The sequence below is a fragment of the Danio rerio genome, chromosome 20 (assembly GCF_052040795.2).
Source record: "Danio rerio strain M-AB ecotype USA chromosome 20, GRCz13ab, whole genome shotgun sequence".
In the NCBI taxonomy this organism is placed as follows: domain Eukaryota; kingdom Metazoa; phylum Chordata; class Actinopteri; order Cypriniformes; family Danionidae; genus Danio; species Danio rerio.
The window spans coordinates 56438972-56466073 of NC_141040.1; the positions used below are offsets into that span (position 1 = coordinate 56438972).

At 38.6% G+C, this 27102-nt stretch overlaps 1 protein-coding gene across 9 annotated transcripts in view; it reads right to left on the minus strand.

Moving 5' to 3' along the window:
- rhpn1 (rhophilin, Rho GTPase binding protein 1) overlaps positions 1-27102 on the minus strand; it is a 53597-nt gene that overhangs the window by 12875 nt on the left and 13620 nt on the right. For 7 of the 9 annotated variants that reach the window (XR_015518933.1, XR_015518934.1, XM_087298772.1 and 4 more), the window contains exons 6-16: positions 26676-26800; positions 25736-25902; positions 21692-21789; positions 21517-21606; positions 18355-18511; positions 15552-15662; positions 12835-13029; positions 7676-7752; positions 7389-7532; positions 3993-4139; positions 3506-3638 (exon numbers count right to left, since the gene is read on the minus strand). Coding sequence is in view for 7 of the 9 variants with exons in the window: in XM_087298772.1 (XP_087154898.1) it covers positions 3506-3638; positions 3993-4139; positions 7389-7532; positions 7676-7752; positions 12835-13029; positions 15552-15662; positions 18355-18511; positions 21517-21606; positions 21692-21789; positions 25736-25902; positions 26676-26800 (1444 nt within the window). In the remaining 2 variants the exon portion in view is untranslated. Of the gene's footprint in view, positions 1-189; positions 3639-3992; positions 4140-6906; positions 6962-7388; positions 7533-7619; positions 7753-12834; positions 13030-15551; positions 15663-18354; positions 18512-21516; positions 21607-21691; positions 21790-25735; positions 25903-26675; positions 26801-27102 lie in introns of those variants that run through there. The other 2 variants (XM_087298769.1, XM_087298773.1) reach the window with 2 other exon arrangements.

A 27102-nucleotide genomic window follows, 5' to 3' on the forward strand; every position in this document is an offset into this window, starting at 1 on the left:
GAAAAAAATATTACTAATGCTTTGCTTCTTACACTTTACACACCTGAAACTTGCCTACAGCACATTCAGTATTGCTCTTATAGTTGTGTAAATTGCTTCCTTGTCTTCATTTGTAAGTCGCTTTGGATAAAAGCGTCTGCTAAATGACTAAATGTAAATGTAAATAATAATAGAAAAAAAATAATGAAGCACTTTAAAGCATTTTAGATCTGCAACAATGAAAAGTTAGAAACATGAAGAGCTGCAAACCAACACTAATGACGCAAACACCCTCAAACACACATTAATATCTGATCAGCATCTGGCAAAAACTACACCACAGCACGCCCACTGATCAAGCTCAGACGCAGACTTTACTCACTAAATGTGTTTCCAGCAGGTATTTAATATGCGTTTTAAATACAATAATGTGCATATCAAAGAGCCCCTATTATATGTTTTTGAAAATTACCTTCCATGTAGTGTGTAACAGCTCTAAGTGAAGTGAAATATCCAGCTAAGGCTTAAATATGAAAGTGCACACACAGTGTTTAAAACTATTGATTCATTTATAAAAGAGTCGACTCATAGTGGTTTTAATGAATCTCCACAGTAACAAGTCTTAATCCGTGATGCCGATACAGAACTCAAGCCCCGCCCATTTGTGTCAGGCGCAGACCCAGGAAAATTGAAACCCCCGGCCTCGCCCACAAACAATGTAGAAAGAAAAGGAGGAAGTGTACACTGTAGCAGATCCCGGCTGAATAATGTTGTGAAGACACTGTGCTCTGAAGTGTGAGGTAAAGTCAGGGTTATTTTCCCGACCCAAAGATGAGGCTGTGAAGAGTCAGTGGGTGAGGTTTATACCTCAGCATTATAGCCCCAGCCTTGTGCTGTGTTCCTGTCATTTTTCTGACGAGTGCTTCAGCAATCTACACGCTTACAACATGGGATTCATCAGCCGTTTGTTAACGGAAGGATCAGAAAAGTATATTGATGTGTGGGACTTTGCAGTGCTTTACAGGAACTTTACAGTACAGTCTCTTCCTCCATTTCACAAGTGTAAGAACCTGAAGTGTGATTAAAATGGTTGCCTCCTTGTTTTCTCAAGCTTGAAAATTATGTATTTTATTGTGTTTTGTTACTTGTAACCACTTGTACTGTATCTGGTTAATTATTTATATTCTCATATCATGTTTAAAACTACGTTGAAAACGCAATGCGTGCCGCTTTGTTTACGGATTTAAATGCATTTGTGGGCTCGCGTTCCTCTGCTGTTTGTCATTGCTATGGCCACCATCAGCTGTTCCGACACACGTGTGGCGGTCAAGCTTCAAAATAGCTCAGCTTTTGCGGCTGTGTAGATTAATACTGAATGTGTGTCATGGTTATGAACAGAGCAATACCCAGCTAGCAAAATTCATGCTATAGCAACATCACATATCATTATCTCATATTATTTCCTCACAGGTTGTGTCTCACTTAATTTAATTGTTTTTTTGTTGTTGTCGTTTTTTTACTTGGCTTGTTTGCTGTAATGAATTAACTTTTCAAGGAATGTTCTTAAAAGTCACAGCAGCCCAAAAGAAAATTTATATTAAGAGGTTCAGGGTTAAGAGCCCAACTAAAGCAAACACTTTTCTCCATAATGGTTATTTTAGGGTGCTTTCACACCTGTGAATCGATTGAGTTGTTCTGAAACAGATTACAAATGTTACATTGTTGCTCTTTGCTCTTGGAGCGGTTCGCTTTCACACGGCAAAGTTTCTAAACGGGCCAAAAGAGCTAAAACAAGTTACGTGCGAGTAAACTCTCCTCACATTGGTCAGAGTGTCAGGGTTTATTTTGTAGCGTCCAGCTCAGCTGTCAGGAGAGGTGGTGGTTTGTTGGTGATTGACAGGGTGCGCGCGCAACATGTCTGAGGAGAGACGCGGTGGGGAGGGGTGAGAATGCCTATTTGAGGACCGGGAGGGAGACGCGAGATTACCGGGAGATCATCACTCGTTTGCGGGCATCCGGAGACTCGGGAAACTTCCCGCCCTACTCATAATTCTCTCTTCATACAGCCGTATGCCTATTACATATCCATAAAACACTGTGATATAACCACGCTCGGATCGGATCGCTTTCTCACTGCAATCGAACCGCTCCAGAGTTCCTTTCAATCGAGCCGAGACCACCTCATTCAAGTGATCTCGGAGCGACTACTTTGGCGCGGAACAGAGCGCGATTGCCCTGTTCACATATGCCAAACGAACCACGCTAACTGGGCAAACGAGACACGTTACGAAACAAAAGTGTAGGTGTGAAACTAAGTGTCTACTAAGTGTCACTGTAAACTAACAGCTGCATTAGTCAGAGTTTACTGTGCCGAAAATTCGCCAAAAGTGGCCCACAAATGTTTTAAAATAACTGGGCCACATTTGCCATATCTTCTCTGGGCCACATTAGGCTCACAGCCGCAATAGCCAGAACTTAATATGCCTAATATTCGCCAAAAGTGGCCCACATGTCTTAAGATAACTGGGCCACATTTGCAACTACACATGTGAGCCACTTTAGGTTTAGACCCAGATTACCCTTAAATGACTATGCCGCATTTTTGCCAACTGTGGCCCACATGTGTCCTCCATCATTTGGGCCAAATTAATTATTTTCCACATGGGCCACATTAGGCTCACATTCAGATTGCATTTTGCCGTAAGTGCCAAATCTTCACCTTAAATGGCCCATATAGGTGTATTTGAATCTTTGCCCTCCCCCTTTGCTATTGTACAGGTGGGCCACTTCAGGCTCCCATTCATTTTGTCTGGGCCGAAGGAATACCACCAGTGCCGCATAACTGCCCAAAGTGGCCCACATTCGTATGCTATCTGGGTATGCTGGTGTTACACTGCATTGGGCTCACACATACACTCTGCTCTCTGACTACTTCAACAATGTTGATAAGCCGTGGTGGACGATTCTCTCTATCTCATGCTGAACGCAGTCGACCAATCACAAAAGACTGGGTCATCGGACCAATCAGCGCAGATTAGCTTTGCGCTAATAAGAGGTTTTGCGAACAAATAAATCGCTGAACGAATCATATGAGAGTCGCTGGGATACTTAGGTAAAAATAAATGCATATTTTAAGACAATGAAAGTGTTTTTTGACCTTGCATGCAAATCAGCCTGTTATTGGAGACCCCCAAAACCAAAATCTGACATTTTATAATGCATAATAGGGGCTCTTTAATAAGTCCATTAAGCATTTTAAATTAATATTATAATTTAATTTAATTTAATTTAACTTTTATATTCCAAAATGTGCATTAAAAATAATTGGATGGAAACATAGCTACTGACCTCCATAGTAGGCAAAAACAATACTATGGAAGTCAATGGTGAACAGCAGTGATTGTGGAAGTGAACTCCTCCTATAAATAATGCTTTAGTCTTGTCTTTCCCTGTAGTGTTCAGTGCATGGATTGACTCTCTCTGGAGTTGCTGAAGGACAGACTGAAGGTGCTGCCGAGTCTCTTACTGACGCCGCTGTTTCTCCAACTCCAGCCCCACACAGATGATGAAGATCCTCCGTATTCACGGCCTGCTCTCCTCTGACTGCCCGACTGATAATCCTGCTCTCCGCTGGGGGACAGATTCATCCTCCTCTCCACCTACAGGAACAGTATTCACTGAGATGCATAGTAGGGCTGCACAATACTGAACATAAACACATCCATTTCCCCTAACATTTGAGCACTGTTAAGGGTTCTTAAACAGCGCTGATTGGCCATTTTGTTCACACGCTCAACAGAAATGACTGCGATTGGCCGTGAAGGTCATCAGTTCACCAAACTCACAGCTGTTTAACCACAGTTTCAGGGACACTGGAGCATTTTGAAGTCTTGTCAGTCAGCTGGTTTGTCTATAAGCTGACATATGAGTGATCCGCTGATGAATCGCAGCTTTAAAACGCTCCAGTGTCCCTGTATCTGTGTGCATAATTTTTTTTACAGGTGTGTGTGTACCTCATGTGTCTGCAGTGTGATGATGTCCAGCTCTAGTCCTCTGTCTGGACAGCTCTTCAGCGCATGAACCACCTCTGCATGTTCAGCCCATCTGCAGTCCACAGAGTTCACAGCCACTATATAATCCCCCTCACGTAGCCCTCCCTCCTAAAACACACACACACACACACACACACACACACACACACACACACACACACTTTGGATCACATCCCACACACGACCCGCATATTAAAAGCTTTTTTAAAACACTACTCCTAAATTTGGATGGGTCGCTGAAAGATCGCCTCCCGCATCAATTAAATTGCACACAAAAGTAATTTGGCTTCCCTGTAAAATTTAATGATGATGAAGAAATTGTGAAGGCACCTCCATGCTTTCTTAGGTTATTAAAGGTGTTTTCTGTCACTGCTTTTTCAGCAACGCATGTAGTGTAAAGCTGTACAATTAATCATCAAAATATGGGGATCTCAATTCAAACACCTACGCAACATAAATTATCTCCGTCATTCTGCGCTGATCAAGAAAAACTGACGGAAAGATCCGTTTTTACCCTTTTCAATAAGTTACAAAAGGTACAATAACAAAAAAACAGAAGTAGTGTGAGCAGTTTATAGTTTAGGTATAAACAGTGATGTTTACAGTACAGATTAACATTTAACGCAACTTGACGCTCAAAACCGAAGTTGTGCCAATTACATTGTTTAACCAATAGATGGCAAAAACCAGCCATCTAAAATGTGTCACTGAATAATTCTTCACAAATGACACATGTAGTAATGATACAGTGCATGCGGAAAGTCGATACAGTTGATAGCGATTCACTTTCTTCACATTTGTTTATGTTACAGCCTTATTCCAAAATAGATTAAATTCATTGATTTCCTCAACATTCTACACACAATCCCCCATAATGACAACGTGAACAAAGAGTTTTTGAAATTGTTGCAAATTTATTAAAAGTAAAAAGCTGATAAATCACATGTACATCAGTATTCACAGCCTTTGCCGTGAAGCTCTAAATTGAGCTCAGGTTCATTCTGTTTCCACTGATCATTCTGGAGATGTTTCAGCAGCTTCATTGGAGTTCACCTGTGCTCAATTCATCTGACTGGACATGATTTGAAAAGGCATACACCTGTCTATATAAGGGCTCAGGGTTGACAGTGCATGTCAAAGCACAAACCAAGCATGAAGACAAAGCAATTGTCTGTAGATCTCCGAGACAGGATTGTCTTGGGGCACAGGGCTGGGGAAGGTTACAGAAACATTTCTGCCGCTCTGAAAGTTCCACTGAGCACAGCGGCCTCCATCATCCGTAAGAGGAAGATGTTTAACCACCAGGACTCTTTCTAGAGCTGGCCGGCCATCTAAGCTGAGTGATCGGGGGAGAAGAGCCTTAGTTAGGGAGGTGATCAATAACCCGATGGTCACTCTGTCTGAGCTCCAGCGTTCTTCTGTGGAGAGAGGAGAACCTTACAGAAGGACAACCATCTGTGCAGCAATCCACCAATCAGGCCTGTATGGTAGAGCGTCCAGACGGAAGACACTCCCCGCCTGGAGTTTGCATCTGAAGGACTCTCAGAGCATCAGAAACTAAACTCTCTGCTCTGATCAGACTCAAACTGAACTGTTTGGAGTGAACGCCAGGCGTTACGTTTGGAGAACAGCAGGCAGCGCTCATCACCAGGCTAACAGCATCCCTTCAGTGAAGCATGGTGGTGTTGGCATCATGCTGTGGGGATGTGTTTCAGCAGCAGGAACTGGAAGACTAGTCAGGATAGAGGGAAAGATGAATGCAGCGATGTACAGAGACATCCTGAATGAAGACCTGCACAAGAGTGCTCTTGACCTCAGACTGGAGCGACAGTTCATCTTAGAGCAGGACAATGACTCAAAGCACACCGCCAAAATATCAATGGAGTGGCTTCACAACAACTCGGGGAATGTCCTTGAGTGGCCCAGCCAGAGACAAGACCTAAATCCTATTGAGCATCTCTGGAGAGATCTGAAAATGGCTGCACACTGTCGCTTCCCATCCAACCTGATAGAGCTTGAGAGGTACTGCAAAGAGGAACGCCCAAACATTCCCAAAGACAGATGAGCAGAGCTTGTGCATCATATACAAAAAGACTTGAGGCTGTAATCGCTGCCAAAGGTGCATCAACAGAGTATTGAGCAAAGGCTGTGAATACTGATGTACATGTGATTTATCAGCTTTTTATTGTTAATAAATTTGCAACAATTTCAAAAACTCTTTGTTCACATTGTCATTATAGGGGATTGTGTGTAGAATGTTGAGGAAATAAATAAATTTAATCCATTTTGGAATAAGGCTGCAATATAAACAAATGTGGAAAAAGTGAAACGCTATCAAGACTTTCCAGATGCACTGTACATGAAGTTTTTATGAGTGTCATTAAATCAATGAGTTAAAAAATAAATATGTATTGTTGTACAAGATTATAATGTTAAATGGATACATTTACAGTTTTGACGCATACATTTTTGTATTATAATTTTATTAAGATTACAGGTTCTAAGTTAGGTTTGTTAAAACTAAAAACATCTCTTGCAGTATGCTAGTGTTGCAATACATGGAAAGCAAATTATATTTGTCTCCTTCCCTTTTTGCAGATCTAAAAAAATGGTCCGATCTGTGACTCAACTGTAATGTGATCCGAACAGTGAGAGTGATTTGTGATCCGTTACACAGCTACACCCCATGATTCAATCTTTTTATTTACTTATATATATATATAATATTCATTTCAGTGATATTATTGACTAATGTGCAAATGTCAAGAGGATTTATATGCAATCCAATTAATAAGTTAATAAGACCTGCTGCAACTTTGTTTGCTTAACAAGGGGTTTTAATTGGACTTGCATTATAAACCTTACATAAAATCCACAAAATTCTCAGCAGAAATAGCAAAGGACATTCTGTCGGGGCCTATTAATCACAACTAGCATCATTAAAGTTGTATTTAGATTGCTTTTCTAATTTTAATTATGTGGCTAAATTTCTTTAAAAAAATCTGCATAAATCCCAGTGCATGTACAATAGAAATGTAACATTTAATTCTTTACATTTAAGCCAAACTGGGCCTTTTAGATTGATATAAAATACTTAATCCATTTAATAACAAACATAGCATTATTTAGTGAACAAACAGAATTTTAACAAATTAAACAAAATAATACATCATTATTATAAGGTGTTACTGGACTGTTGATTTTTAATTGACAATATTTAAGTCAACTACATATTAAGTTACTGAAATTAAATGATCTAAAATGAAAAGTAATCCTTTACTATACTTTAATGCACCCAGGTAAAACTGACGAGTCCTAAAAAAAAAACACACATTTAAAACATCCTGCATCTCTTACCGCAGCACATCCACCTGGCAATACTCCGGCAACCAGAACCGGCGAATCACCTCGCAGTGTGAGCCCAAGCCCCGCCTCTCCTCGAACCAAACACACGTGACGCCTCGTCCAGCGGTTGCGTGCAGAAAACACAGAGAGCGGACCCTTCACACACACACACACACACACACACACACACACACACACACACACACACACACACACACACACACACAGGTGAATATTAAACACTATTATAATTAAACATCAATGGTTTGTTCCAGTGTGTGTGTGAATGTGAGTGTTACCAGTCTGTGGAAAATATCAGTCACTCTGACCACACTGAAATCTGGAGCTTTGATATCAGGCTTCTGCTGTGTGTGAGCTGTAGGAGAAACAGCACAGGTTTAGGATTTACGGCTGTGTTTACATATTTAGTTACTAAAATTATTCATACCGCTGGCAAATTCTGGCTTAAAGGGTTTATACCCCTTTTACAAGATGTAAGATAAGCCTTTTGGTGTCTCCTGAATTTGTCTGTAAAGTTTCAACTCAAAATAGCCATCAGATAATTTATTATCACCTCCAGAATCTGATTGTTTTAGTGTCTGAGTACAGTTTAGCAGTTTTTTATAGCCTGTGCCTTTAAATGCAAATGAGCTGCTTCTCCCTGCCCACCATTCTTACGGTACGTTCACACCGAAAGCGGCGAGAGTGTCAAAGTAGCTGGAAGTCATTCATTTTCAATGAGAGCCGGCGGCGATAAGCGGCGTGGCGTGTCTTCGCCGGTGTGGGTGTCGAGGAGAGTTGAAATCAAGTTAACTTTATGGTAATGAGCTATGACACAGTTCGGCGGTAACCAATCAGAATGAAGACATCCACCGCTTGAGAGGAGTTCAGAGAACACAGACCTGTGAACTTTGATTCCGACCAAAGTTGTTCCCAAGAGTTTGATTATTGTGGTCGCTGGATTTCCAATTATTTACGATGTTTTCTTACAGGAACATGCAGTAAATAAGTTACTGGCGAGTTACTGAAGTGTATTAATGTTATTTATATTTTTCTTTAAAGAAGAGGGAATCGTATGGGACGGTACAAAACAGTTTTGCTGCTTCAGGATATTTCAGACATATGGACACATTGGATAATCAAGTGGAGCAAAGCCACACCATGTGCAACTTGATCTTCCATTGTTAAATGAATTTGACAAGAAGTGCGCAACATTTTTACGATCCCTTTAAATACGACATCAATGTAACGAATTTTTACGTTCTTGCCGCCAGAGCTGAAGGCAGACGGCGTTGTCCTTGGACCTTGGACGCTCTCGCCGATTTCGGTGTGAAAGCACAGTTACTTGTGTTTGCTTCTCATCATGCATTACATCAGATAAACAGCAGTCAGTGATGGACACAGACTCTGATGAAGCTGAAATGCAGCTCATTAGTCAAAAATACCAAGTTTGTTTGATGTATTTGTGGTGGAGTTTAATCAAGACTTTCTGACAGGATGAGTCACACACAAATGCTGTTTGCAGTGAACACACACATATTAGCGTTTACTGACACCATGTGGCCGTGGTTAATATAGTGGTTAAGAATTACAGGGATTTTACTACAAACATTCTCTGTTTTAAATATGTTTTAATAGATACAGAGAGTTTGAATAGATATTTTAATCCAAGTTTCTTTGCAAAAAATGTTCTGTGGGCATGTGTAAACATGTTATTATAGAAACATGGCGCCTTTCATTCAATTCGGTGGGCGGAGAAAACCACACTCCTACGTTACTGGGATTTGGGTCCTATTTTAACCTCAGGAAATAAAAAAAAAGAGACTTGTTGTGTTTCTATCACTCCAATATGACTGTGGACACGCTATACCTACACACAGTTCTGTCCAAACAGCTTACAAAGGTTGATTTTCATAATAGGTGCTAGGGTTGTGCCGATAGACGATGCCATCGCCGATGGCCGACAAAATTCATGATGCTGAGCCGGCATAGCGATCCATCATTTATATTGATATGTAACTTATTATTTGCATGTCATCTTAATAGCAATAACAGTCTTTTCATGAGCTGTGTTAAAGGTTACATACAGCTGTCACTTGCACGGCTGACAGCATGGTGAGGATTAAATAAAGGATTATACAGTATCTCTCGCGCTTAAAATGTGTAGATTCAGTGGCAAACGCTGTTACCTGCAAACCCCGTCCCACAGACTTCACAGTGAACGGCTTTAGTTATTTTCATAGCGGATTTGAAGCCACTGGAAGTCTTTTATCCACTCTTGGAAAAGTGTAAATGGTGGATTAACATTCAGCACATGATCACTAATAAGATGTGCCATTATTAGTAACTTTAGGTAAATCTGTCAGTGTTATTTTCATTCTCTCATCTTCAGCGCTTCACATTTTCACACTTGTAGTTCCTGTCATCTGAAGGCAGAAGGCATTGACTGAGTGATTGACAGCTGATATTAACAAATCATTCGCGGTCAGTTAGAGCAGTGGGCCAATAAGAAGAGTACAAAGGCGGGGCAAGCATTGCGGGCTTTTTACTTTAGCAAGTTCACATAACAACTGTTTAATCTGCTCCTGAGCACTGCGTTTGGCGTTTTTAGGTGCAAAACAAATGCAAAGATGAATTCTGCATAAATGTCTTCTAAATCAGCACACGCAGTAAGGGTTTTGCGGTGAAGACAATGAAAATGTATGCACCACAGTGTACTCCAACCGAACTCTTGTCTCCTCCACCAGCTGTGGGAAAAGCCATTATACCGACACAGATCACTGCCTATTCATGCCAGAGTCCCGCAGAAAAAAAGTGATTGACAGAGGGTCATTTGTTTGTAACTTTATTTATTTATGATTTGGTTATGGGTAAAGCAAAGACCATGTGTGTCAGGTAGTAAAAACGGTAGACTACAATTAATTAATTTGTTATGAATTAATTGATATTTAACAACCATCGCAATGTTTCACATTAGACATCGTACAATGCCAAATTGGTCAACATGGCCCAACCCTAAAAGGTGCCATTTAAAGTTACTTTTATTCAACCAGCAGGTCTCTTTTGAACAGCTTTAATTTACATTTGAACAAAAACTTTAAGCCAGAAATTGCCAGGGGTATGAATAATAACTGTAGATAGATATACTGTGTATATTATGCAAAATGTACATTTAATGACAAAAGAAATATGAATAATATATAAACAAATTAAAGTCATCTTATAGTTAACATTTAAAGTTATGGTTACATTTTTAATATATTGTATTATCTAATATTGTAGTCTAAACATAAAGCAGACATAACAAACTGTAGGTATCATTTGAAAGCTTAAAATGTCTAGTTTCCAAACCTGGTGATTGATTTTTGGTATATATTACAGAGCAGCTATTATTTTTTTCATTTGCGACAAGGATACTCATCAAGACTCGTAAAGCATTACTTTGCTACAGCAATCCACATGTACAACTTTTTCAAATGTTTTTTTAGAGGCTAAAATCAAATCAAATACCACTAAACTGCCTATACTATCTTAGACTTTGATGTCTACTTCACAAATATTGTCAAAAGTATGAAAATATACTGTTCATATTCCTCAAAACATAGGAGATATATCCAGCTGCAGACCCACACACATTTCAGGCAACACACAATCTAGCACACACGATCTAGGCAAACCATATATGGTTAATGATGGCTCGGTCTTCTACTTTTTTTCTTGTTTAATGACAACTAATTGCTTTGGAGCATTGGTAACACTTTAGAATAACTATCCGTTATAACTAGTTAATAGTCCATTAATAAACTGTTAGTATATGAGTTATAAATGACTTGTTAACTAAAAGTTAATAGTTTGTTAATTATCTATAACTGTGCCTTATAGATAGCCAATAGATACCTTACAAGCTGTTAGTTAACAAGTTAAAATTATTTGTTAACTGTATTTTAATGATTTATAACTATACCTAATAAATTATTAATAGATCATGAACAAGCTGTTAGTAAATTACTTACTAAGTGTCAGATAAGTATGCTGAAAGGTGTACTCAGAGTTTAGCTAAAGTATTTGGATTAATTGTTTAGGGTGCTTGTTTTTGAACTGTGGGAGGAAACTGGAGGACCCTGGGAAAACCCACGCGACCACGGGGAGAACGAGCAAACTCCACACAGAAATGCCGTCTGGTTTGGAAAGGAATTAAACCAGGGGCATTCTTGCTGTGAGGCAACAGCGCTAATCGCTGGCCACCGTGACGCCAGTTTGAAAGGAGGGAAAGTAGGGTTGGGTGGGGGGGTTTCTTCAAGACGAAGATATTGAGATGAGAAAAGTCTGGTTATTTGTACTGAGTTAAGGATCGTCTGATTGGATAATCAGTCATTAGCTAAAGTTGGAACAGCAGTGAACAATCATAAGCACGTGATCCTCTCGAAATTTGTTTATAAATAAACTTCACTTAATCACAATACGCACTTACGTGCGAACTCACATCAAACGTATTTGTAATGGCTCTAAGGACTGGCAGCTGACTGTCAAGGAGTGTAATAGCAGGCATGGGTCAGAGGCAGGCGGCGTGGTTCAGAGGCGAGGTATCAGGTTGGGTTCAGGGCAGGCGGTGTGGATCAAAGTAACAAGCAAGGTGCGAGGCAGTCGGCAGGCAAGGCAAGGTCTAGAACAGTCCAGGTAATACATGGGAGATCAGGCAAGGAGATAACGCTCAGTAATGTCAGGCAGGGCTGAACAAGACTTCGCAACAGAGTGAGTGTGTGTGCTGCTTATATGTGTGTGTGGATCGTCAGTGGGATGAGCTGCAGGTGTGTGTGGCAATCAGTGTATGAGCATGACGTAATGTTTAGAAGTCCGGTGATGGTGACCTCTGCTGGCCAGCGAGGGGAATGACTGGGACCGAGTCGGTGACAAAGGCACAGTTATAAAAAAATTAACAAAGTATTACCTTTTATATAACAAGTCATGTATTACTCAATAACTAACAGTTTATTAATGGACTATTAACTAGTTAAAATGGATAGCTATTCTAAAGTGTTCCCGGAGCATTATCGCCACCTACTGAATTTCACAAATATGGCAATCAAGACCGCCCGTGCTACAATTACCTTTCGTTATACTGAACAGTTTAGGGTTTCCCATTTCAGACATTATTTCATTATTATATTGTAACAATCATTTTAGCATCTGTGCAGTTTTGGAACTCAAATTGTTTAAATAAAAATAATTAGTTAAATGCATATGACTATTCACGTATTTACATACACAAAGAAACGTCTAATTGTAAGATTAAGTATTACATAACCTTTGTTTTAACTTTTTGAATGTTTTTCAGCTACTATCTACAACCTATTAAAATGACACCAAGCTTAAATCTGTGCCCCAAAGCATTGAAGATTGACAATCATTTGTCTTTAACATGTCATTTTCATGTCTATACAAGAGGTGAAACACTCACACTGGACCTCCGGAGCCTCTGCGACCTCACAGAAATCGTCTTCTTGATCGATGTCCGAGTATTTCTCCAGCGAGCGCGTGTGAGCGTCAGACAACACCTCCTGCAGGATGTCCATCTTTCGGAGCATTTTACACACGCCGTGAAGACGCAGAGCCTCCTCGTGACGAATGATGGCTTTACGCAGGTGAGCTTTACCTTCAGAGCGATATGAAAATATTTTATTGTCAGATGAGTAGGCCTGTCACAATAATCAATATATCTACTTATCGTGCAATATTGGAGATGACCTCAATTGTTTTTGGTGCTGCAATAAATATTTACAAATTATTGTTAAACCCATTTTACAGTTACATTTACATTATGGCAGTATGTCAAGATAAAATAGCTTAAAATATCTTTATATATTTTAAAGAAAGTAGTCAAAGTTTGCATAACCACCTATTGATCTTATCCACCCACGACTCATCTAAATAGTTAAACTTTTTGATTACCTTACCTGTAGATTAATGGCAGGGCTGGCGAATATACCGAAGAACCAGGCATAACAGGGTTTTGGTGCGTCCCCAATATGCAACATCACGAGAGACAACGCGGGGAAGTGATCACAAATTAAGGAGCGGGGAAGGGAGGCGGGTAGAGCGACAACGCCGGGGAAGCTTTCACAAACGGAAGGGCGAAAGCGGCGAGAGCGTCAAAGTAGCCAGAAGTCATTCATTTTCCATAGGAACCGGCGATAAGAAACAGCGCGGCGCGTCTTCTCCGGTGTGAGCGTCAAAGAGAGATCAAATCAAGTCAACTTTGAGATATGATATGACGCGGTTCGGCAACAAGCAATCAGGGTTGTTGCTAGAGCGGATACGTTTGCGGCCGGAAGTTAATGAGAATTATTTCTATTATTTATTAAATTTCACATTTGTTGTATTTTATTAACGTCTACCCCCACCCCAACCCTAAACCCAACCGTCACAGTAACGTAAAAACAGTTGTTGTACTGAGTATTAGTTATGTTATCTATTAAATTACCCAATAAAATTTATTTTTTAACGCCTACCCCCACCCCAACCCTAAACCCAACCCTCACAGTACTGTAAAAATATTAATTATTGTTTTACAGTGTCATAAAAAATACTGCTTTATTAATGTGCATATCGCACTTCCGGCCGGCCGCATATCCGATCTAGACTTTACCAGCAATCAGAATGAAGTAGTCCACCGCTTAAGAGGTGTTTAGAGAACACAGACTACGCCTCTGTTTAAATGTCCATGCTTAATTGGTAATCGATAAAGTCTATGGATTTACATGGTTATCAACAACGTGTGTGTATATTTTTGGCTTGGCATAGGCTTCTGTTAAAGATTTTAGCGTTCATCCTTGCTACAGGCTAAAAATAAAACCTTACAAATTAATTGCACTTTCAGTGAAAACATATTTAGGAAGTATCGGAATCGGTACTCGGTATCGGCGAGTACACAAATTAAAATACTCATACTCGTATCGGTTTCTAAAAAAGTGGTATCTGTTCATCCCTAAAAAAAAAACTATTTATTTACTGTGCACTTGTTTGTTTATAACAGGGGTCACCAATCCTGGTCCTGGAGGGCCGGTGTCCTGCAGGGTTTAGCTCTAACTTGCCTCAACACACCTGCCTGGGTGTTTCAAGTATACCTAGTAAGAGCTTGATTAGCTTGTTCAGGTGTGTTTGATTAGGGTTGGAGCTAAAATCTGCAGGACACCGGCCCTCCAGGAACAAGTTTGGTGACCCCTGGTTTATAATATTCGAACATAAGAAGCAAGACATTACATAAAAATCGATCTATTTACTGTGCACTTGATTGTTTATTTAATAACACTTCTTACTTAACTCCAACATTGACTAATGAGCAAAAGTGGGTTTTCGCTTGACCATGTTAAATCTTGGACGCTATACCTCCGATTTGATGATAATATTAAAACTCATTATGCAAAACATGGTTAGGGACAAGGTTAGCTTAATAAAGGGCTGACCTACAATCATAGATCAGATTTTTAATTGATTAAACAACCTTGTTTCCAGCATTAAATACAGACTTTTATACTAAGTAGAAATGCAGTATTGCATCACACTCATTATTTTAGAGCTAAAGAGCAGCAGAAGAATCACCCCTCTGACTCCGGACTGACCTGAGATGTTATATTAGTAAACAGTGGTGTAAAGTAACAAACTACAAATACTCAAACTACTGTAATTGAGTAGTTTTTGTCAGAAATTGTAATTTACTAAGTCGTTTTATAAATGTGTACTTTCCCTTGAGCTCATTTTTAGCAATGAAAATCAGTACTTTTACTTAACTTTCCTTCAACTTGCAGTCACTTTGTGCCGTGCAGAAGATACTTTACACGCAATGACCCAGAGACTGTTTAAACTGAATGTCACTGATGAGAAAATGACAGATGTTTACAGTATGATGACCAAAATGGCCTTAAACATTAACTAACCGCACTGTAATGCATGTGAACGCATCAACTTTTCCCAGCATAACACTCACTACTCTTGAGTACTTTTGAAAAGTCGACTTTGAGTAATATTATAATAACAGATAAGATAACTCTTACTGCACTACATTATTGGGCAAGTCATGGTACTTTTTCAGTACTCTTTCCACCACTGTTAGTATATGAAAATTACCATGTGTTAGCCTGTGCTGAAACTCTAACTGTGAGATCAGAAAACACAAACCGAGTCTCCGCTTGTCCTCGGGATCCTGGAGATTGAGTTTTTCTGGCTGTCTGGTGTGAATCTGAACAAGAGCTTTAATTTCTGCACCATCTTCATCTTCATCCCCAACACCTGTATTGGTTGTTGAACACAATATCAGTTATCTGCAATTTTAGACGAAGTACATTTAGATGTAAAACATTTGTATTAAAAGATTGTATATGCTTATGATTTGCATAATTAATAATCATGTTTGTTTGATCAAAAACAAATCAAAATGCAGTAATACTGTGAAATATAATCACTTATTTGGAATATAAGAGAAGTGTATATGAATTTGAATAATAGGTAACACTTTAAAATAATGGTGCATTAGGTCATGCATTTACTAACATGAACAAACCATAAGGAATACATTTATTACAGTATTTATTCATCTTTGTTAACATTAATGTTAAGTTAAATGACGTCACTCTGCATTAACTAATGTTAACATGCACAGCTTTGTATTTTTATAATGCATTAGTTCATGTTGAACTATGATTAATAAATGCTGTACAGGATTATACATAGTTAATGTTAGTAAATACATTAACATTAACTAATCAGGGCTCAACAATAAGAACTGCCCGGTAGTCCGAGGCCAGCATGAAAGATGCTCGGGACAGTAGACAGGATTGTTACTGGCCCCTACCGGCCAGTAACGATGAGCATGTTATTTGTTTCCGGAACCTGGTAACCAGTACAAAGAAAAGATGGCAACATGGCAGCAACGTCAAACTGTGAGGCTAAAAGAAAGCGTCTGTTTTTAAAGTCTTGGAAGCAGACAATTACACGGGTACAAAATTAACATTCTGGAAAAAAAAAAAGTTGTCGTCAATTTGGCAATCCATTTTTTTTGTAATAATTTAGAGTTGCAATAAAATACCAGCACATTTCCCATACTGCTCTTTCGTTTGCATAAAAATCTTGAAATTTGCTCATTATACATTTATTAACATTTTTTAAATGTTTAAATTTTAGATTCACAGACATTATTTTGCCACATTATTTAAAATATGGGGCCAGTAAAAACTTTGGCAGGGCCAGTAAAAATCTCAACCACTTTCCCGATCGGCACAGTAAAAAAAATCTTAGCGTTGAACCCTGCTAATGGAGCATTATTCTAATCTACTACAATGTATTTAAATGTAAAGATAGTAAGTAAGAAAGCAACTTATTGTTGTAATGTAAAGCTGAATTTTTAGTGTCTACTTCAGTTCATTGAGTGAGTTTTTCAGAAATGACTTTAATATGAAAAAACACTTCTGATTCTGTTTTCAAATACTTAGATTCATAAGTTTTTCTAAAAGAAATGTGTTTTTATGAAAGCCTTTTGCAACAATAGAAATCTCTATATTGTCATATTTATATATACCACTGGTGAATAAACATTTAATTGCTTACATTAGCCAAACTCAAAATGACAGTAATAATATCATGGTTTCCGCTACATTAATTCTTCTATGGCGGGGCGGAACACCAAAATTGAAAATCCCACTACAGCTACATTACAACTTCTCGTGAGGCTGGCAAACACGACGTATAGCTATTTCATTTTACTTCAGGATGCATTAACACTCTGTATGTCTATTGGAGACATTCATAAATATTCCTAGCAAATCTATCAAATGTTGTAGACATAGTCGTTACAAAAACGCACTAAATTGCACTTCAGCAGCGTTTATTTGAGAGCGCACAAGAAGATCTGCGCTTAAACGGCTTTGAGGGAGCGTGCAAGAAGTTTTGTGCACGAGCAGAAGAAATCGGCGCGCAAGCAAAGAGATTCGCATGCTGTAGCCTATTAGATAAATGCAATCTCCAATTGTAATACTGCGCTCACGACATTTGTCATTGAAATAACGCTACAGGTAGTTGGTAGATCTGATAAAAAGGTAAAAAATCCTAGAGGAAACACTGAATGTACTCCATAAATAAATAGTGCACATAAAAGTTTATATATAAGATGGTCACACTTTTTTTTTACTGTTTTTAAATAAGGAAATCATCATATTATGATGACATCTGAATGATCATGTGACACTAAGGACTGGAGTAATGATGCTGAAAATACAGCTTTACATTACAGGAATAGACCACATTTCAAATATATTGATTTAGAAAACCTCATGTAATATGGTATATTTTTTTAAATATTAAAGAGGACCTATTATGCCCCTCTTTACAAGATGTAAAATAAGTCTCTGGTGTCCCTAGAGATTGTGTGTGTGAAGTTTCAGCTCAAAATAGCACAGATCACAGATAATGTTTTCTAACTCTCTGACCCTTTCAGGCTTTGATCCTAATTGTGGAGTTTTGGTGACTGTCGCTTTAAATTCAAATGAGATTGTGCTTTTTTCAGAACAAGGCGGAGCTACAAAAGCTTGCGCGTCAGCATAGTAGCAGATTCAAAAACAAGACTGACATCCTATGCTAATGAGGGAGAGATGATCACTAGTGGCCGGGGCTTTCCCCCTCTGATGACACGTACAAACGGAGAATGTCAATCAAAGTGTTTCTGCAGACTGTTTATATCAAGTCTGATTACAAACAATATCACTGATTAATTTTTACTATTAGTGGCTGGTTATATTCACACACTGCTGACAACTTTTTAAACTCCTTATGAAAGTGACTTTTGCATAATAGCTTCTCTTTAATCTTTTGACCTTATTATTCATAAGGTCAAATTATTCATAAGCTCTTCTTTCATTGAGATTAAATATTCTCAATTATTCCAAACACCTGAGCAATAATGCAGGCTATCAGTCAATAACACAGTTACCTGAGCAGTCACACAGAGCCACAGCAGTGTAATAATGCGCCAGCGCTCTGAAATGATGAGTTTTGACCTGAACCATAGAGATCCAGGAGAAGGGAACGTAATCCTTCAGTAGCGGCACAGACATCGCCTGAAGAACTAGAGAATACACGTCTGATACCTACAAACACATAAACAAACACTTAAGACATTTGTTCAAACTCAGCGGGGGAAATAAGCATTAAACGCGTCACCAGTTTTCTCAGAAAACATATCTCTAAAGGTGCTGTTGACTTGAAATTTTCTCCGGATGTTGGTAACAACCAGAGAAATCCAAATATGCAAAGAAAACTAAACGAATTTGTAACAAGGTTTTTTGGGTGGGAAGAAGAAGACAGTGTCGGCGTTGAGGTAAGAGACAATTTTTTTATTTAACGTTCTGTGTCTGGTTGTGTTGTGCTCAGCATCAAGGGTTGCTGCTGGTCGCTCAGCTCTCCCGTTCTCCTTAAGAAGGGTGTCTCCCCGGCCCAATCACTAGAATAAACAGGTGTTATTTATTATTTCTGATTGGCTTGCTGATTAGCCGCCGGGCTCTGAGCATGCTCTACCCCCTTATTGGGTGTTCGATCATGCTTACCTCCCCACAGAATTGATTACAAATGAAGTTCTGTGTAATAAAATGAAATGACAGGGAAAATGTATTGAACACATGAAGAAAGGAAGGTGTAGTTAGTGAAAGCCCAGACAGCAGCTGAAATCTCTCAGTAGTTCTTCAGCAAGCCTCTTCCCTTCCTCAGTGTAAATGAATATCAGCTGCTTCAGTCCAACATCTACATCAGCAGGGGGATGAAGATGAAACCAGAGTGGACATTTCAGCAAGACAATGATCCAAAACACAGCCAAGGAGACTCTCAGATGCTTTTAGAGAAAAAAAATCAAGCTGTAGAATGGCCTAGCCAATCACCTGATCCGAATCCAATAAAAAAATATAATAATAAACTATTTTTATGAATCTAAATATATATATTTTTGTATTGTTTGGGTTTTTACCAAAATGTACTCCAATTCCATGTCAACAGCTCCTTTAGAAATATTATTCCCAGGACAAAACGTGACGTGTTTAATACTTGTGTATGTATCTTGTATTCCTTACACTGGTAACCAAATGTCCCCACAAGTATAGCAATACTAGTAAGTTTTGACCTTGTGAAAACATTGTTTTGGTATTTTGATAATCTAAAAGTGCAGATTTTTTCTGTGAGGGTTGGGTTTAGGGGTAGAGGAGAGAATACACCGTATATTAAACTATTATATGTTATATTGAATTATTACATTGAACTATTATATATAACTTTATACCTTGACTGTACTATTTTCAATCTAATCATATCCATCTGTAAAATATGTTGTACGTTTCTCCGCTATAGTGTACACACATCTATTAGCTAATTTAAACTGCATATGTCCATAGTAAGTACACCTATATTATATCTTATCCTTAGTAGTTATCATACCCATAAAACTACCTCTATCTGTAAATTGTAACATATCTATGTATTATTCATCCTTGCTGCATTTACTGCTTATATTTGCACTCTGGTTAGATGCATTTTGTTACCCTTTAATCTACATTTGTAATGACAATAAAAACTAATTTATCAAGTTTGAGGACAAACTTTATGGTGGCTTGAGAAAGCCTGTTGGAAGTCATTTATTTAGCTTGAAGAAGTATTAGGTTGGTTAAAAGAATGTTTAAGATTCTGCAGTCAACAATGCAACCACTGTAAAGAGTGAAGCAAGCCCGTAAAAAGATTTAAAGTTGATTCCTGTGTCTGAGGTTGGTAATAGCATGATACTAGCCTAAATTAGCATGATTCTATAAATTAACATGTTATTAGCATGAATCTAACATGAATTAGCATGTTGTTAGTGTATTTCTAGCATAAATTAGCACGTTGCTAGCATGTTTCTAGCATGGATTAGCATGTTGCTATCATGGTTTCAACATGAATTAGCATGTTTCTAACACAAATTAGCATGATTCTAGTATGACTTAGCACACTGTTTGCATGATTCCAACATGAATTAGCACGTTGTTAGCATTTTTAGCATGAATTAGCAGGTTTTTAGCATCATTTGAGCATGAATTAGCATGTAATTAGCCTGATCCTAGCATGAATTAGCATGTTGTTAGCATAATTCCAACATGGGTTAACATGTTGTTAGCATGATTCTAACATGAATTGGCATGCTGTTAGCATGATTCCAACTTGAATTAGCATGTTGTTAGCATGTTTCTATCATGAATTAGCATGTTGTTAGCAGGTTTCTAGCATGAATTAGCATGTTAGCATGATTCAAGCATGAATTTGCACATTGTTAGCAAGATTCTAGCATAATTGTTTCTAGCATGTTGTTAGCATGAATTAGCATGTGCTAGCATGACTAGCATGTTGCTAGTATGTTTCTAGCAAGATTAGCATGTCAGTAGGATGTTAAAACTATTAGCATGTGTTAGGGTCCTGAAATTGGTTGCTAGGTAGTGGCTAGTAAGTTTAAAGGTCATCAGTGATTGGCTGCTGGCTAGACTGAGTTGAATGAGGCCAGACTCTAGTCTGTAGGACAGTCGGATGCAGAGTTATGAGCACACAAAGGCCGATCCAATGTTAAGTCAATGACAGTCTTTTACAATGGAAGTCTATGGGACAGTTACTAGGGTGCTGGAATTGGTTGCTATGGATTGGCTAGTAAGTTTAAAGGTCATTAGTGATTGGCTGCTGGCTAGACTGAGGTAAATGAGCTCAGCCATTAGTCTGTATGACAGTCTAATGCAGAGTTATGAGCTCACAAAGTTTGACCCAATGTTAAGTCTATGGGACTTTTGGGAAATTTCAGGGTCGTTTTTCGAAAAACCCAAAGTCAGATCAGTTAGAAAAGATATAGCAACCCGAGTCAGACCAGTTTGAAGGTCTGACGAAAGTTTGAAGTATGTAGCTTGAAAGGCTTCAAATTAGTCTCAAAAGACGTAAGAAGAATACGGAAGAATAATAATATGTTTATGTAGAATATCAAAAATGCTGGCTTTCTTAAGCCACCATAATAAATCTAATATAATGTACAGTACGGTAGAAACATCATTACAGCTATGGAGAGTCCCCATGAAGGTGTGTGTATGTATGTTTTCACCCTAGCAGCCTCCTGGGCAGCTTGCAGAAGCACATTCAGGTGGATGTCCTGTATGTTAAGTAGGACCTTCTCACACACACACTCCTGAACCTGCGCACAATGCATAAAGACAAATGACATCATAAAAGACATACTCTGAAATGCATATTTGATTTCCAGAAGATGCTCTTATTACCTGAGCTACCATGAGCCGGACCAACATGCTCAGCGCAGAGCCGCTCATATCCAGACTGGGCGCATGAGAGAAATTCTCCTGCAGGTAGAGAAATGCACCTACACACACACAAACAGAACATCACATCATTGTATTAATTTTCCTTCAGCTTAGTCCCTTATTTATCAGGGGTCACCACAGCAGAATGAACCGCCAACTACTTCACACACAGCGGATGCCCTTCCAGCTGCAACCCAGTACTGTGAAACACCCGTACACACTCATATTCACACACTCATGCACACACGGCCGATTAAGTTCATCCAATTCCCCTATAGCACATGTGTTTGGACTGTGGAGGAAACCCACACCAACACGGGGAGAACATGCAAACTCCACACAGAAATGACAACTGGCCCAGCCGGGACCCATCTAACGATCTACTTGCTGTGATCCCACAGTGCTAACCACTCAGCCACAATACCGCCTAGCAATTGTAAGGTTAAATCTTACAATTCAAGCTGCTCCTAACTGCACATTTATTTCGCAATTATAAACCTTTTATCAAACTTTTAGCCATACTTTTGCAATTACAATTACCTGCAAGAAATCTTCGATAAATAATATATACCATCATGGTCAATTCAAAATGTAAAATTACACTCAATGGGCCCTATCATACCCCTGGCGCAAGCCGTGGCGCAATAGTCTTTTAGTAGTTTCAGCTTGGCGCAAGAGTGGTTTTGAGGCGTTGCGCTACGCTGTTTAAATAGCAAATGCATTAGTGCTCATATGTGCGCCCATAGGCGTTCTGGTCTAAAAAGGAAGGCGTTCGAGGCGGACCGCTGGCGCGTTGCTATTTTGAGAAACTATAATAGATTTTTCATTAGACCAAAACAAACCCGGTCTAAACTCCAGCGCAGAGTTGCGCCTCGCTTACGCACTGCTTAATACGCACAAGAGAGCAATAGACAAATATCTTTACATATGAAAACATGTAAATATTAAGGATATATATAGGATACAAATATAAAGGATTAAAATATTACAATACATTATTTTCTAGCCTACATAAATATGAAAAATCACTGCTTTTATGTCTTCTTCATCTCGGGAGGCTTTTTCAGTTCATTCATAACAATTTGCTTTTGTATAATGTTATTATTATTAGCAGTATTATTTATTATATCCATATTTATATTTGTTTTATTAAAAACAAGCTTAGATTTGTCCACCTGTCAGGTTTTAGACCATATGGGGCACAGCATGTGTTTTAGGATATCACTCAGGTTTTTGAGCTCATTTTGTTATTATTGTTCATTTATTCGTTTGCTGGAAATTAGAACTGAATTTAGAAATAGTTTTGAAACGAAGATTTGCGCTTAAAAACAAAAGTATTTATTTATAGACTAATTGATGTCTGTGCGTAAAGGTTTCCCTATCCAAGAGCGAATGTGAAAGTAGATCCATTATCTCTCATTCTCACGCAGTAGATGCTCTGTTTAACTGTTTTCTGTTTAAAAACTTAACTGTTAACTGTTTCCTTGTGAAATGCTCATTTTTTTTTCAGTTTATTTTGGACCGTCAAAATAGAGCCCGATGTTCCTTATTTCCTTCTTAACTGTGTTTATTGATCAAATAAATGCAACATTGGAGTGTCCAATATTTTAAAAATGTACACGAGTGAAGGAGAATGAGCGATCTATTAAATCTAAAGAGCAGGTCATATGAGTAACTGAAAAATATCTTATTTGCAGTTTGTAATGTAGCTGTCCTTTAAAGATGTAGTATGTGATTGTCTTCAAAAGCGTTTTTTGTTGTGCTGGTTGAAAGTCTCTTCACAGTCTAATAGTAATGATTACAGTAAATGATCTAAATGTGTTTATATGTATTTTTATATTTACAGTAAGGCACAAAACAAAAAAAATGTTCATCCAATTAAATAGTCGGATCGACATCTCCCATAATTCCAATAAGTAGCCCAACCTGTCTGTGAGCAAATGCAGATTTGAACAGCTGCGCGGCCGTTTGTACGCAGCTGCGCCGACCGCCGCACGTTCACGAGAGAGAGAATTTTTTTAGAATTTTTTTTTTTTGTTGAATTTTTTTAAAATAACTTGTTTATTGTGACAACATATGTATAATATATAACGACATGTATATGTGTTTGTTTATTATTACTTATATTTTTTATGTATATGAATGTTCTGTGTTCTGTTATTGCTTTGGAAACGTTGTGATTTGTTTTACAGTCAAGCTCTTTGAATTTGAGAGAGATAGAGAAAGAGAGAAAAAAAACAACACGAGAACGAGGGAGAACGCGTGCGATCGGTAAAAGCATGCTGAATCAAAAGTTTTTAAAAACCTGAATCAATATTGGAGTTACCTGAACCTTATGTCTGAAGGTTTTCTCTTAGACAGGTAATGTTCTGTTTTAAAACTGTTTTAGCTTCACGCAAAACTGATGTAACGTTAGATGTTGTTACAAACGGGTTATATCTTCACAGAAGTGTTGTTCAGCCACTAAAATCTTTTGATGAAAGATTGATAAGACTACTTTCAGTTTCATAATGGACTTTTACAGCATCTATAATGTAGATTTTAATTAGTTTAATAACAAAACACAATATCGCTATTCCGCCTAGTCTCTCCCTATATTGTTTACCATGCAACTCTAAATATTCACTCTGAAATAGCATGTCAGTTTGGCTTGCACACCGCCAGACAAGCACTAGTTGCTTTTAACACATGAGAGAGGGTTCTTTTGCTGTGCTCGTATTTAAGGAGGCGTGGCTCTAGACGGCAGGGGAGGGATTGAGATTCAGAGATTTATGCTAAGCTGTTAGCATTGTGGAAGATCACCAACTGCACCTTTAATGTAAATGTCTGCAAATTGTTTAACCAAAAAGAAGTGCATGATAAATAAACATGCTGTCTCTCAAAAGAAAAATTCAGCTCTAAATCACCTTTGTAAATATTTTTTTTTTCAATCAATCATTCTCCTTTGCATAATCCTTACCTGACATGCACATAGTTTTCCCACATGGAAAGACTAAACAGATCTGGCCAGCTGGCCAATGACAGCTGGCTTATGGAAGGGGGAGGTGTTTACAGACCTTAAAGTCCCATTGAAATTAAAATAAGGTGTTTTTTTTACATATCAGTATCTGTGTGTTAATAAAATCAGTGACAAAATTCACATGTAGAAGATATAAACCTGATATAAACATCCAAAGTTTGCAGTTTGTCACTTCTAAATGAATCAACAATTTTTTAACGTCATCTCATACTTCAGTTTCTAATCAGATCTTCTGACCAATCAAATGCTCTCTTGTGGTTGTCATGCCCCGCCTCCTCCTCATTAGCTTTTCAATTGATGTGCTTGAGCTCAACCACTCTCTCTGGCAGCTCTGCGATTAATACAAAACTCTATTGGTTCTATGCCCTACTCTCTCTTCATGTTTCAGTTGAGATTACGTCAAACATCAAATAAAATTATGCACATTTTAAAGCTCTAAACACCCTAAATTGATTCAAGTTGATTTTTCGGATATAAGATGCATTTAGAGCGAAGCGGTGGCGCAGTAGGTAGTGCTGTCGCCTCACAGCAAGAAGGCTGCTGGTTCGAGCCTCAGCTCAGTTGGCGTTTCTGTGTGGAGTTTGCATGTTCTCCCTGCATTCGCGTGGGTTTCCTCCAGGTGCTCCGGTTTCCCCCACAGTCCAAACACATGCGGTACAGGTGAATTGGGTTGGCTAAATTGTCTGTAGTGTATGAGTGTGTGTGTGAATGTTTCACAGAGCTGGGTTGTGGCTGGAAGGGCATCCGCTGCTTAAAACTTGCTGGATAAACTGATGGTTCATTCCGCTGTGGTGACCCCGGATTAATAAAGCCGACAAGAAAATGACTGAATGAAGATGCAGTTAAACTTGTTGCAGTAGACTCCAACACAATAAGAGGACACTTTAAAAAACCACATGACCTTCTCTTTAAGGACATGAGCTTATAAATGTGTATTATACTGTGCTGCATTTCCTAAAAACAGACTCCGTAGTGTTGTTCATTACCGGCTGCTCTCTGGAAAGCATCGATGGCATCCTCAATGCCACTCAGTGTGGAGCGATCCTGCCTGGCTCCGATCTGAGTATAAAGAGCTCCGATGTTGAACAAAACGCTTCCTTTCTCGAAGGCCAGCGCTCTCTGCACTGAAGGCACACCGGTTAGAGAATCATACCTGCAGAGACACACCATCACAAAATGACAACACTGATAAATCACACTCCACTACATGTAGTGAGTGTACAGTGAAAGTGTCTGCGGTAAATACTATTCAGATTATGAGTGAAAAATATGGGCCAATCACAGAAGACAAGAAAAAATAAGCATAAAAAGCCTCATGTTGAAAAGAAAATGGCACAGTAAAAGTACTGATACAGCACTAAAGATGTAATCAAGCAAAAGTGCACGTTTAAAACTACTTAGTGGAGTACATTCCCTGAGAAAAACTAAGTAAATTGAGCATCTGTAATTTGTACTTTACACCACTACACTGCAAAAAATGCTTTTCTTACATAGATTTTTTGTCTTGTTTCTAGTCTAAATATCTACAAATTCTTTAATCAAGAAGCATTTTCTAGACAAGCAAAACATATAGTCTTGTTTTAAGAAATAATATGCCAAAATGACGTGAGTTTTTCCTTAAATCAAGCAAAATAATCTGCCAATGGGGTAAGCAAAATAATCTTGTTTTTCGATTTGTGATAAGATTATTTTGCTTACCCCATTGGCAAATTATTTTGCTTGATTTAAGGAAAAACTCACGTCATTTTGGCATATTATTTCTTAAAACAAGACATTATGTGTTGCTTGTCTAGAAAATACTTCTTGATTTGAGAACTTTCAGTTATTTGGACTAGAAACAAAACACAAAATCTAAGTAGGAAAAGCATTTTTGCAGTGTATAAAGTGTTCATCTCTGATTCGTAAATGTGTGAAACTGTGTCTGACCAGTGGAAATGAACGCCCAGACTTCTGTGTGGAGAGAAGAAGCGCTGGTCCAGGAAATACAGCTGGTTGAAATATTCCATCAGCAGCTCCTGTCCTGCTTCATTCCTGCTGGGAGTCCGCATGGCCTGCAGGAGAGGCCAGAGACGCATTTCATCACCACAAATAATCATTCATCCCAGACCTGTGTTTTCACTATAGGGCTGTGTGACATTGATCATCTCATTCCAGCTCTCATGCTCCACCACTCTGCATAGTTCTCTATTCATTTCCGACATTTTGTTCTAATTCTACCAACCCAGGCTCATTAATGTGGATACGTACCCACTACCCAGGTCTACATTTCTGGGCACAGCCAAATATGTACTCGGAGCTTTGTCTGCTTGCAGTTTTAGTTTCAATGCAGCGCTAGGCAAAAGTATAAATCAGC